The 13582-nt window shown below is 36.7% G+C and overlaps 1 protein-coding gene across 2 annotated transcripts; it reads left to right on the plus strand.

Moving 5' to 3' along the window:
• The first annotated feature begins 202 nt into the window (after positions 1-202).
• Positions 203-13582, plus strand: LOC101221929 (zinc finger CCCH domain-containing protein ZFN-like). Of its 2 annotated transcripts, XM_031880431.1 has the most exons (8): positions 209-835; positions 4003-4160; positions 4920-4982; positions 6451-6570; positions 7313-7600; positions 12151-12195; positions 12313-12477; positions 12852-13582. In XM_031880431.1, the coding sequence occupies exons 1-8, from the start codon at positions 742-744 to the stop codon at positions 13128-13130; spliced, it is 1212 nt and encodes a 403-aa protein (XP_031736291.1). In that variant the 5' UTR covers positions 209-741; the 3' UTR covers positions 13131-13582. The 2 variants fall into 2 exon arrangements, with proteins under 2 accessions (XP_031736292.1, XP_031736291.1); XM_031880432.1 differs by lacking the exon at positions 12151-12195 and having other exon boundaries at positions 203-835.

The following is a 13582-nucleotide window of genomic DNA, read 5'->3' on the forward strand; positions in this document are numbered from 1 at the left end:
GACGATTAAATATAAAGAAAGAGAGAGAAAAAGAAAAGTGGAAAAGTAAAGAAATAATTGGAGAATTATAATAAAGAAAGAGGCTGAAAATGGTATAAACTGTTGGAAGAAGCGGTCCGAAGGTGAGGGTAAAGGGATTGAAAACGCGCAAGGAAACACGTGAGGAGCACTCGATTGGGTCATCCACCCACTTTGTTCTTACAGATTCACTTCTCTTTGCACTACAACCACTGAAAAAGAAAAAGGCTAAAATGTTAGCAGGAATCTGTTGAACGTGGCGGAACCTTAGGGAGAGTTAATACTCAATCCTCTAATCGCGAGAGTCTTCAAATCTTCGTCGTCCGTTTTTCCTCTCCAAAAATCGTCAGCAACAATGGAGGGACGGATGTTTTGGTTGGTTTCGTTACTCTTTTCTCTCTCTTTTTAGTTTTTTTGTGTGGAGAGGAGAAGACAACGCCCTTTTCTCTCTTTCTCTATCTCTCTCTCTCTCTAAAAAACCCACTCACACAATCCTCCATCAATCCCATATACATAAACTTTTCGTTTCCTTTCTCTGTTTTTCCCCCTTTTTGTTTTTGTGTTTTTTTGAAGGAAATTGGATGGTGGGTTGTTGATTTGATCCAAATTGCTGCTCTCCAACTGCTGTCTTGTGTTGGAAATGGGGATTTGGGTAGTGGGTTTTTATGGGATGAGTTCTTCGCCGGCGATGGGGCGGTGATTTCAGGACCATGTTCCTCTGCGATGGAGTACGATTCTGGAATTCCGATGTCTGTGACGGAGGGACACTCCTCTGCCCTTGCACCATCCTTGCGCGAAGGTTCTCTTGCTAATTTCGGTATCGTTTATTTGTTTCTTCTTCCCCTTTTCCCTTTCGTAGATTGCAATTTCTTTTTTATTTTTTATTTTTTATTTTTTTATGTGGGTTTTTGTGGTGTGTGTTCGAGTGATCCATTTCGATGTCCAAATGCTCTCTCTGAATGTTTTTTTTTATGTAAATTCTAAATTTGCTCATGTCTTCTCTCGGATTTCTATTTCGATCTGTGTTGTTTGGTTCTGTTGTGCTAGTTTTTTGTTCATGTTGGTTGTTGATTTCTTAGTTTCTAATTATTCTGAGGAATATATTGACTTAGATTTCTGAAAAAATTCCGTCGCCCCCCTCTTCCATTTCGATGTCCAAATGCTCTCTCTGATTGTTTTTATTTATTTATTTAAATAACTGAAGGCTCGATGGGTGCTCTCATGATGGCTTAATTCTATACAAAATGTTCTTTCGTGAGTTTACAGCCATTCACTTTTTGGATGCCCACAAAATTCATGTGGAATTGAATGTGGCGGATCCATCTTATACCCAGTTGTTTTCCGTTTCTGGTTTTGTGGTTTCTGCTTATGGTATTTAACGTTCAGTATTGGAAAAGAATGGAGAAGTCCTGGAACGTGTGGAACCACAAATTAGATTACTTAAGTACGGTGTGAAGCTGTTGACACCGAGTTGGCCTCCTACATTTGCATGGGGGTGGAATTAAGAAACGTTTTATTGAAGATAAAAAAAAAAAATGTATAACACAAGAAAGTAGAATAGCTTTCTAGACCATAATTCTTAAGAGTGATAGTTAATTCATACTTCATGTATCTGCAACCCCAGTGTACATAATATGTGATGAGATGGCAGAGGTTGAAATCATTTATTTGTTCAATGTAGATTTTTTTCACTTATCTGACATGGCTGTAGTCCCTGATTGTGGAAAGGTAGGCTTCTATGGCAGGGGTTGGTGCCTAATTGAAGAATTTTGAGAATAAATGCTTACTCCAATAGGTATGTGGAGTCCAATACACTTAAAGGGGAGGAGGCTTGAGGTTTCCCATTTGGTGCTAAGCCACTGCAGCCTCTTTATACTTTCACTTTGAATAAAAGATGCATGCATGTCTGGTGATGGAGAGAAAAATGTAAAAAAGAAAACAATATGAGAAAAAGAAGCATAATCAAATAAAAACCTTTTGGAAGCTATGAACTTACAGACTCTAATTAATGCATAAGCATCTATGCTCTCTTCTTATAATGGTTTATTTCAAGCTTTTGCTTCCAAGATTTTATGTTATTTATTTTTATCTTTATTTCTATAAAAACAACTAATTTCATTGAGAATAAAATAAAAGCTACAAATGCACACAGAACACCAAGCCCACAAAAACCTCTCTACATATAGGGGGACCAACAAAGTAAGATATTGCTAAAGGAATAATTATGGATGGTGTCTTCAAAATTGAAGTCCAAAGGAAATCATGGAAAATTCACCAAGGACCAAGTGTCTCCCTTTCCACGCCTCTCTATGTTATTTCTCTCACCCTAAAGGTCCCATGGTAGAGCACACACCCTGCTAATCATAAGAAAAAATCATTTCTCTCAGAAGGGAAAATGGAGGAGAAACTCCTCGATCATGCTGCCAACATCCCTTTTGGTAAGCCAGCATTAAAGCAAACTCCTAGAAGAAGTGCTTCCACAAGACCTCTCAAACTTGCAACTTCTTAGTTCAGTCACCAAATGATAGCATATTGCATACACTAACTTATATGAAGAAGTAGGACCAGTAGATGGAATTTAAGAATAGATTAGATTATTATTTTTCCTGTAAGAATAAGATCAGTAAGAACAAGTGATGGCAATATCCACTATTATTAAACGTGAGAATTTATCATATTTCGCCTCTTGTGTGAACTGGCTCTTAATGACTCCAAATATACTTCTTCTGTTATTTTTGAAATTGTATCATGATTGAACCACCTTAAAGGTTTGTTGGATCATCTTACCTATGCTCATGGACATTATAGTGATGCACTTGGGTTCATTAATAAACCACGTCAATACTGATCGTCACACCCCATGAGCCTGAATAAATGCTTTGCTTTTCAACTTCTACATAGTTGGGTTCTGATGTGACATAGCAGCCCATCAAGCTATATCAATCTGCTAATTGCTAAGCTACACTTGTTTTGGAAACATTTCCACGCATTAATGCCTAGTTCTTGAGAATGCTGATAGTGTCTACAAACTTATGTTCATGCTTCATTGTCCATGTTGAAGTCCTAATAAATTAACACTTCAGGTTTTTCTACTTCCAAAAAAGGTGATTAGTGGCACTCTAGGCCTTTTTTTCTCCTTGCCCACCATAGACCCTACAAATGGTGAAAACTGGCAGCTGCCAGTGAGAGTAAAGGCATACTTTTGGGAATATTAGTAGGATGGTAGTAAGGGTATAGCAACAATTTGTTCCTGGTGTATTGATTATAAATAAGGGGAGTTGGACACCTTAGAGGAGATCATTACTATATTTCAATATAGTAATTTTCTTTATTCCTTTCTTATATCTGTGTTTGAGTACCTAACACTATGTTGAAACTTGTGTTAACATTCTTTTGTGTGTTATTCTCTATCATGATGAAAATGGAATGTGGTCCAACCAAAGAAGTCAATCGGCTGGGGAAGTGGGCAAAAGAGAGTTTTAAATTTGAACTTTTTAGGCATTAAAAGAAAGAGTTTTGGTATATTGGTTGGTTTTATCTGTATTATTGCGTCATAAGTCAAAAGAGTTTTAAATTCAAACTTTTTAGGCATTAAAAGAAAGAGTTTTGGTATATTGGTCGGTTTTACTCGGTATTATTGCCTCATAAGTCATAAGGATGGAGTGGTATCATCTTATTATTTTGTTTTGGGACTTTGATGTCTCATGCACTTTTCTGTGCAGGTGGATTCTACCTGTTTATCATTTTCAATTCCATTTGGAATTGTGAATTTTCCCCATTCCTTCCCTGAACCATATCTATCTATATTTTAGTTCTTGTAGGGAAAAGTGAACATTGTGTATTTAAAATACTAGAACAGTGTAATTCATGTTTTGAAGGTTGATTTTTTGTTTCTATTGTAGGTTCTTCAAATTTTATCTCTCTTTGGTTTTCTTATCTATTTTTCTTTATAATGGGATATTTACTTATCTAATATCATACCAGATGCACTTTGGCAAATGAACTTGGGATCAGGTGAAATAATGGGATCTGGATCTTATCCAGTGCGACCTGGAGAGCCAGACTGTTCTTATTACATCAGAACTGGCCTATGTAGATTTGGGGCTACATGTAGATTTAATCATCCACCTAATAGAGAGCTGGTAATAAGCAGAAATGTGGTTCTTTCAGTTTTTTATTTTTTTGGTTTATCTCAAGGTACAATAGATTCTAAAGATCACTTGCTTGATTTTTATTCAAAATTCAAATATATAATCGGATTTAATATTTTTCAATTCCTTTTGCTCCTTGGAAACAATTCCTTCTCTTTTCTAGTTGTTAATGAGCAGCAGGTTAGGCACTAGGTAATATTATGCTGGCACGATCCATTAATCTCTCTGCACAAAAAATTTGTATTTGTGATCAAGCTTTTGGGGTACATAGATGTGGAGATGCTATGTTCAGGTTCTTATAGAACTGTATTTTCTTTTGATGTTCAAAGCATGCTAACTGAATTGCTTCAGAGCTTCCCCTGAAGTAGATTATACTTAGCAGATAGAGCTATGAGAAGGAAATTAAAAATGGTAAAATTTCATTGTTACCTTAACTTGATAAACCTAATTGTTTCTCCCTTCGTTCACTCACCTTATACTTTACAAACCTGAAGCTAAAGATGGGAATCATTTTATTTGCAGAACACTTCGTCCTTGCACACACGGTCCTTTTTTTTTTTTACTTGATCATGTGCTGAACTAAGGACATCCAGAATTTCTCCCAGAAATAATGTGCTTGCTTAATTTAATCTTGAAAAGAACAGATTACTTTTGCATGTTAATTCCAATTGTTATATTTATAGTAGTTTAGAGTCTTGTACTTGGAAGTTTTATGAGTGTCTTCCGTGATTTAGTGCATTTTACTTTCAGGCTATTGCCACTGCAAGAATGAAGGGGGAGTTCCCGGAAAGAATTGGACAACCAGAATGTCAGGCATGTTCTTATTTCATTATCTTTACTTATGTAAAATTAACATATTACATCAAGTGTCATAGAGTTTCCCTTGATACTATATTCATTACCAATCTATATGTCAATTCTGATTGTATTCATTATTAATGTCTTTTGTGACATTATATTCTGATTATACTTGGGATTTTTGAATGGTTTCAGTTTGGTTTCAGGTTGTTTGTTTGAATATGTAATATGATGCGTTTCTGTATTTAATTTTTTTTCCAAGTTTTGCGAACTTCTTCTGCAGCCGTGTATGAGTGAAAAGTTTTGTTAAAAAGAAAAATGGAAATTAATGCCTTCACATCATCATTAAGCTACTAGCTACACCCATAATAAAGCTGTATCATGTACAAGTTAATGTGAATACATACTTTGAGGGGAGGGAAGAAAGGAGAATTTGGGTGCTTTTGTTTCCTGCTATAGATGGATTCTTGTGATTTTATGGTGTCAGCGTCAGGTGTGTAGAGTTTGTAAGAACAAGAAAGATTGTAGACACTAAATTTGTTTCACTTTGCTTTTTTTCTTGTTCTTCTTTATTATTGTTTTTAATATTTTTAATGTTTTTAATGTTTTATGTGGGAACAAAATTATGGTTTCTTTGAAGAACAGTTCATTTTAACGAGAGGGGAAAATTATTTTTTTATTCAGGAAATGCATCCTTGCAAAATTAAATTTAAAGAACAAAAAGACAACCCTTATTATTTTTAGCAATGGAGGTTAATTACCGAAATTCTTAGCTAAGAGGGGTACAAACAGAGATTGTCCTTTCAGCTTTCATCCCAGTGTTTTTAAATGTCCAAGGCGCACAAAGGCGTAATGGCCCTCTTGAGCCTAGGCGCAAGGTGAACAAAAAGGCTAGGCTTTTTTTTTGTGAGGTGCACTACATTAAAAAGAAAAAGCATACTTGTACTGAAAATATGGGAAAAAAGACCTCAAACATAAGAATTTTTGCATTTAGGCTTGTTAAACTTGATTCTTCTAATTAATAATTAAGGAAAATCCTTAATTATTACTATTTTCTAAAAAAATAAAAAGGCCTTGGGGCTTTGAGCCTTGGGCCTTGGGCCTTCACAAAAGGCATATGCTTGAGGCTCGCCTTATTTTGGCTCTAGACCTACACCTTGAGCTTAGGCACGCACTCGAGAGGGCTTTTTAAAACACTGTTTCTCATCCCCATGAAAAATTCTTCCGCATGTTTTTCCGTTATCCCCCCCAACCCGCCACCTTTGCTACCAAGAATATTACTTTTCATCGTCTAGTTTTCATTTAGAATAACAAGGTGTCTGTATAATTATCCTTCAAATTTTATTGGCTCAGGTTTATATTGTTATGCCGGGTTTCTATTAACTTTTGAGTTTTAACAACTTAACTTTCAGATCAATTTAAAGCACGGGATGTTTCCTTAATCTTTTACCATGATAATGACATTTTCATTTGCATGCTCCAGTACTACCTGAAGACAGGAACTTGCAAGTTTGGGGCCACGTGCAAGTTTCATCATCCTAGAGACAAGGCCGGGATTGCTGGAAGAGTTGCCTTAAATATTTTAGGCTATCCACTTCGCCCGGTTAGGATATAACTTCTTCCTTTTATTTATTGCACACTTTTTGCAATTCATAAGTTTCTGTTTATTATTGATTTCTCCAGTATATATATGTCAATGAGAAGCACTATGGTGATGAAAGGTTAAAAGGAAAGAGGAGACTACAAGACCACCCCCGTTGTTCTAAGCTTAAGAGAATTTAAAAACGACCCCAATCGGTCACAATTAGTGATAAAAAAGAGAAAACCAAAGTAACTCTTTGGTGAAAATTTATATGCCTTTATAGGAAACTGGTACCTAAACACTGATTGAAGAGCTAATAGAAAATAACTATTGAGAGAGAAGACCTACGAGATTATGAATAGAAATGTAATAGCTTCTCCACAACAACAGGGACCTCTGACTCTGTCTTTTCCCTATCGGGCTCCCTCGTAGTCGTAAGTCAACTCACTCGTGTTAATCCCTATCGTTCGCACCAGAAACAGAATTCAACTGGAGACCATCCTATTGTGCTGCTTAAGAGAACTAAAAAAACTACCTCAGTCATGACCCGTAACTGTGATGAAGGGGGAAGTCAGAGAATTCTTTGGTGATAATTGATGTCTATAAGCTTTAACTACAAAGGAGTGTAGGAAAGTTAGACAAAAACAACGGCATTTGGCATGCTAACTTGCTAATTTCAGATCTTACTTTGTCAATTTACGTGTTCTTTTATGCTAAAAGTATCCATTAATCCATTCTCACGCCCACATTCTCAATTGTGCAGAGTGAAACTGAATGTGCTTATTATTTAAGAACTGGACAATGCAAGTTTGGAAATACATGTAAATTCCACCATCCTCAACCAACTAATATGATGGTCTCATTGCGTGGTTCTCCTATTTATCCAACCGTACAATCACCAACTCCTGGTCAGCAATCGTATCCAGGAGGAAGTACAAATTGGTCTAGGGCTTCATTTATTCCCAGTCCACGATGGCAAGGTCCTTCCAGTTATGCATCTTTAATATTACCTCAGGGAGTTCTTTCTGTTCCAGGTTGGAATGCATTCAATGTAAGTCCTATTTCTTGCCCATGTTTGAAATAAATATGGTATATGCTATTCATTTTGTTTGCATTTTTTTTTATTCAAAGGTGAGAGTGTTGGTTGTGGAATAAGAGTAAAATGCAAATGCTTGTTTCCTTAAAGAAAATTATTCTCTTAATTTCCCCCCCCCCCCCCCCCCCCCCCAATTTTGGATGGTTGTTTTGCAAGTTAACATTCATGTTTTGAATTGTTTAAATGATTAGTTTCTTTCCAGGCATATTTTTCTGTTTGAAGTTGCATTATTTCATGGGCAACTTGTGAAACGTATTGATGTAGGATGGGTAGAATAAGTGATCAAGTATTTTTTTCAGAAACCCAAAAACGGAGGGAAAAGATGGAAAGAGAGAAATAAATAGATAGAGGCAGAAAGTTTAATGTTTTCCTTGCAAATTAATTTTCTATTGAACATTGGGAACCTAGGAAGTTGCAGTTTGACTCCTTTTGTATACAAAAACAGACAGTTGCATCCTAGTTATGAAGGTGTTAATTCTTCCATGCAACACCTGCCACATGAACATTGGAAACCTAGGAAGGAGACAGTAGCAAAGTTGCTGACACCGAGGATTGGTGCTCTCAAATGGTTTTCAAAGGAGGAAATCAATATGAATAATGGTATAAATAGTTGAGGGGTCTATCCCCCCAACCACTTGTTTTCCCAAAAATAGATGTCCCACACTTCCTCAACGTCATTGTGAATAAACTGTGGAAACAGAGGAAAATTCGACACAATTGCTTTACACGAATTTCTATAAGTTTCTTTCAATTCTTCACTGGTCCACTCAAAGGGATGTGGCACATACTCACTATCAATAACCTCGTGTTGTAAGGTTTCATTCATAATTGTCACTAAATCCTAGTGTTTCTTGTCCTAATATTTCAAATCCCTAGTCCAAGGGCCTAAAGACCACCTTCCAACACTCCAGGTCCAAACCCTTTCCCCTTTTCTACCCCCTTTCGTTAATATCCTATAAGTTTCTCCATCTCCTTTCCAATCGAGCTCTGTAACTATAAAATGAGACATTAAGTAAATAGGAATACCACTCCTCTTGGTTATTCTCCCCGACAGGGTCCCAAAAGAAATGATGTTGAGGGGGATTGGCACATGGGACACGGGACACCCAAGTAGGATGAAGGGAAGACCCTTACCTCACAGCTACAACCTAGAAAGTTAGGGTACCTCCCGACCTTGAAAGAGCAGCAGAGATGGTCAAGTGTCCGAAGCTTCCACGATTTTTGGTGCTTTACCGAAAGCTACATTGCAGATTACTTAGAATATTGATATTTTTAAAGCTGGGGGGTTTATTGTGCAAAAAATGGTAGGATTAACTGTGGCGCTCATACAGTTGGATTCTCACCTTGTAAGGAATTCGGCTCTCAAATCTACAATTATAGCAAGTCGTCATCGTACGATACGCAGTACAACCCTATATTCGTCAAGGGTTGCAGATGGATTGTTAAGTTGCTATGGTTTTGAAAAGAGCCCTACATTATCTGTTTTCAATGACATTATAAGTCCTAACAAATTTGATAACTCTTACTTCCCGAATCTGCTGAAGGGATTGGGGATCTTGAAGTCTGATCATGGGTTGTATAGTGATTGTATAATAACCTGCCGAAGGGATAGGGGATCTTCAAGTCTGATTGTAGGTTGTATGATTGGAGGACGAGGCCGTTCATGAGGCCAATGCTGTGGGTGAGAAAAATTTCTTCAAGAATTTTGCTTGGATGATGGAGAAGTTGAGTAATTATACAGTTCTGGCAGAAAATGAAGGGGAGATTACATGGGTGTGATGCGGTTAATTGAACTGATTGATTGAACTTGGAGGGTTCTTATTCATGAATCAATTTGAAGACTGCAAAGATCATCTACATTTGGCTCTTTCCGATTATGAGCATATGAAAAATCTGTATACTTCCACATCAATTGTGATACTTGAGCCAATATACATGTTTAATTGTTTGGGTTCTGGGTTGTAATGTTTGTATTCTTCTAGTGGGGGTTTTTACTTGTGTTGATCAGCTTCTGTATGATGTGTAGCCTTGTAGAAGGGTGGAAAAGTACACAGTTTACGTAATTTATAAAAAATGCCCTCTTCTTGAACGTCTGGAACTTGCACCCTAAGAACTAGGGTCCAAGCTCTCGCACCTGCTGGGTTTGCTGAAATCTGCATGGGTTGATTAGAAATTACGGACTCATGTGCTGCAGACTGGTTCTGCAGCAATACCAAAGAAATTGGATTCATCAAGTACCGCTAAATAGCCTAAGTTTAGTCTCTCCCATTAGAGGTGTAAATTGTAATGGATGGATTATGGTAGCAGGATTTTCATATATATAAGGCAGAACCTTGAACCTTGAGTTGATTGCTAGGCTACAACAATGTTTTACTAATTTTGATGGCTACTACAATGTTTTAATAATTTTGAAGATTTAAGTTAATTTTCTCAAAAAAATAAAGAATACCTTCTTGATTCTAAAAAAAAATTGAAGGAGTAGCAATTAATGCCCAAAATTTGGCGATCATCTCATAATAGGCTAACATAAAATTAGATTGAGAAAGGACAGCTTTTTGCAGGAGCAAAGGATGATAGTGACGTGAGCAAATTGAAGGTGAGAAATTCGTACCTTGTCCTTTCCAATTTGAAAATCCTCAAGAATATTACTTTCCACCCCCTTTTTAGAACATTTACTCAGAGTGTCTTCCATGAAGAGAAAAAGAAAAGGAAAGAGGGTCAACTTGCCGAATACATGTAGAGGCACAAATCTCGCCCATCAACTTCCATTGAGCAAAATGGAATAGTTCATATTCTTGAAACAAATCCTCGTCCAACATCTCCATTTAGGTCCGAAGCCCTTATTTGCGGTCTCCTTTTCTAAAAAATCTCAATGCACATAACCATAGGCTTTCTCAAAGTCAATCTTGAAGATGACCACATTTTTTTGAGTTCTATATTTCTCAATGGCTTCAATTGCGATCCCACTAGAAAGTTCCGTTAAGAATTGGAGAGCATCTATAGGAGGACCTTCTTGAGCATGTTCATCAGGATTGGAGATAATCCTATACACATTGGTATGGGTCTAAAGTGTTAACCCTCTCGACCTTTTCCTTTGGGTCTAAGCAAACAAAGGTTTTGTTTACTGCAACCTCAAGAACTCCTCTAGTAAAATTCACTTAAGACTTTCCAAATATTTTCCCTGATAATATCTTAGTTGTCTTGGAAAATGCGAGTGAAAAATGTTATTATTAGTAGATAACATTTGAGTGTTTTTGATTGTATAATTTGTTGTGTTGTAGACTGTTGACACTTAGATCTCTTAACTACCGTCTTCCAAATCAAATTATTGATTAATTAAAATTTTTAAAATATGTTCCATTTTTGCAGCTAATTCTTACAAAATGTCCTGTTTCTAGTTACGTGTATGAAATTGCATTTTTATGTACTTCAGAAAAGAAGCTATCAGTTTAAACTTTCCTATATTATGTGATCTAATAAGTGAAGAAAGGTTAAGGCTTACCAAGAAGACAATCCAAAGGGGAAAGAGATCAAACGAAGAAAATGTTTTGTGGACTGGGGTTGAATGGGACAAGGAAAATTTGTATATTCTAAGAATCTATAAATCTATCTAAGAATGAAATATTTTGGTCTGCAAATCAATAAGAGGAAAATGTTAGTTAGTTGATCTTGTTTTGAGATTTGTCATCACTCAGCCCAATTTAACCTAGTTCAGGAGATAAAGGTACCAATTACAATTCCAAAGGTCGATGGTTCAATCTCTTATTCAGCAACTGTTTGACTCCGAACAAAAAAAAAACCATAGATCTTCAAGAGTTTTTGGTGGGGCCTTTTCCTTTGTCCTCCATTGTTTCAAAGGGTTCGAAGTTTGCTGCTACTCTCTCTAGTGCGACATTGTTCAGCAGTTTTGTAGAGCTGTAGCAGCCTCTTTCTCAGATTCTTCCTGGCTTTGAGGTTTCATTTGTGGGTTGATTTTATTTGATGTCTTGTCTTGTTTCAAGAAAGCTAAGAGCTTTTGTCTTATTGGAGTTAGGGGATAAAAGTTGGAGTTTGTGAATTTTCAGCTTTCATTGTGTGCTGCAGCTTTTGCAATTAGGAGCACGGTATTTTGCTTGATTTTATTTAAAATTATGATGAGAAATTTTCTGTAAATTAGTTTTGAAGTCATTCCACTGGGCTAGCCTTTCCTTTTCTGATTTTGGAGGCGGAAATTGTGGTTTATCTTTATGGCAGCACTATATTTTGAATACCTCTGAGCTCACATAGTCATTTTCCCTTGTGTTAATGTTCTATCAAAATGTAATATTCTGATTAATTATTAACATATGTCGGTTGCCGTAGAAGTAGGATAATGTCCACTCTTTATACTTATCTGTATTATATACTATATTCATCGTTTGGCTGTATGGCATCCTTATTTGGTTCTTTTTACCCTTAAATTTTTTCTTTCTTGAAATTCTTGAGCCTTCACAGCCAAGTTACACATAAGATGGTGATTTTTACAGGATCAGCTAGGATCGGTTTCGTCTTCAGAAAGTCCACAACAAACGGTGGGACATAGTCAGATTTATGAAGCTTAATACCAGAGTGAATGAGTTGATGCAGCATCTGTAGCAGTCTCTTCTCTAATATGTTCTAACTGTCCTTTTGGATTCTTGCCATTGCAGAGGGAGAATGTATTTCCTGAGAGGCCTGGCCAGCCTGAATGTCAGTTTTACATGAAGACTGGAGATTGCAAGTTTGGTGCTGTTTGTCGATTTCACCATCCCAGAGAAAGAGTACTTCCTGCTCCAGATTGTGTCTTGAGTCCAATAGGCCTGCCACTACGTCCGGTGAGTTAGTTGTAATGAAAATGCCTAGTATTGATGTTCTAATTTCCCAGTTGATGTGTGAATCTCCGAGATTAGAGACCACCCTTTTCCAGTTTTGAAATGTGTTGATAATAACATATTGCCACTAAGGATATCAAATTGCTCGAGCCTTGTGGATTCGGTAGTGGAGTTTATGATGGATGCTTAAGAGATGCATTAATTCTAATCAAACCGCAGATAAACATTACATAGTGTAAACTTGTTATGGTTTTTGTTCATGTGGAACAGTTTTTGGTTGCTATTATCTGGGATTTCTTAACCCAGAAAAAAAGGACCTTATGATTTCTTAATATGAGGAAAGCTGTAGAGTTACCAATTTTGTTTTCCATGAACAGGGAGAACCTTTGTGCATCTTTTATTCTCGTTATGGGATCTGTAAGTTTGGTCCAAGCTGCAAGTTTGATCACCCTATGGGAATCTTCACATACAATCTCTCAGCAGCATCATCAGCCAATGCCCCGGTTCAGCATTTGTTTGGGACGTCTTCGGGAACAACTGCACTGAACCTATCATCTGAGGGGCTAGTTGAAGCAGGATCTGCAAAGCCAAGGCGGCTATCAATCTCGGAGAGTCGAGAAATGCCATCTGATGATGAAAATGACGCTGAGGGCTGAAAGGATGCAGCTCCTCCAATTTACCCCTTTTACAATCTTTTGGAAGATAAAAAAAAAAGATGAAGAGCTATTTGTAAATGATTATATGCCTTTGCCTTGCTGGAAGGAAAAAGATGTACAGGAGGGTTCATGTAAAGTTGATCCTGTTTTTTCTGAAAACGCATTTCAGATGGCAGCAGATTAATTCCCCTGAATTTTACTTTTTATTTTTATTTTTATTTTTTTTAATGTTTTTCTGCATTGTATAAAAAGATCTGCAGATGATGCCTCAGTTTTTCTTCTTTCACCTTTGGTAAAACAACAATTCATGAACCACTCATTTGTCCCCAAATCATTCTGATATTTGGGATTTTAATATTCTTGTAAAGAGACGCTTGCTATTTCCCCCAAATTTTGATGGCCTTTTTGGCTCTTCAATCAATGAATAATCATGTTCATGATGCTTTCAAATA

Source organism: Cucumis sativus, chromosome 1 (assembly GCF_000004075.3).
Source record: "Cucumis sativus cultivar 9930 chromosome 1, Cucumber_9930_V3, whole genome shotgun sequence".
Taxonomy (NCBI): Eukaryota; Viridiplantae; Streptophyta; class Magnoliopsida; order Cucurbitales; family Cucurbitaceae; genus Cucumis; species Cucumis sativus.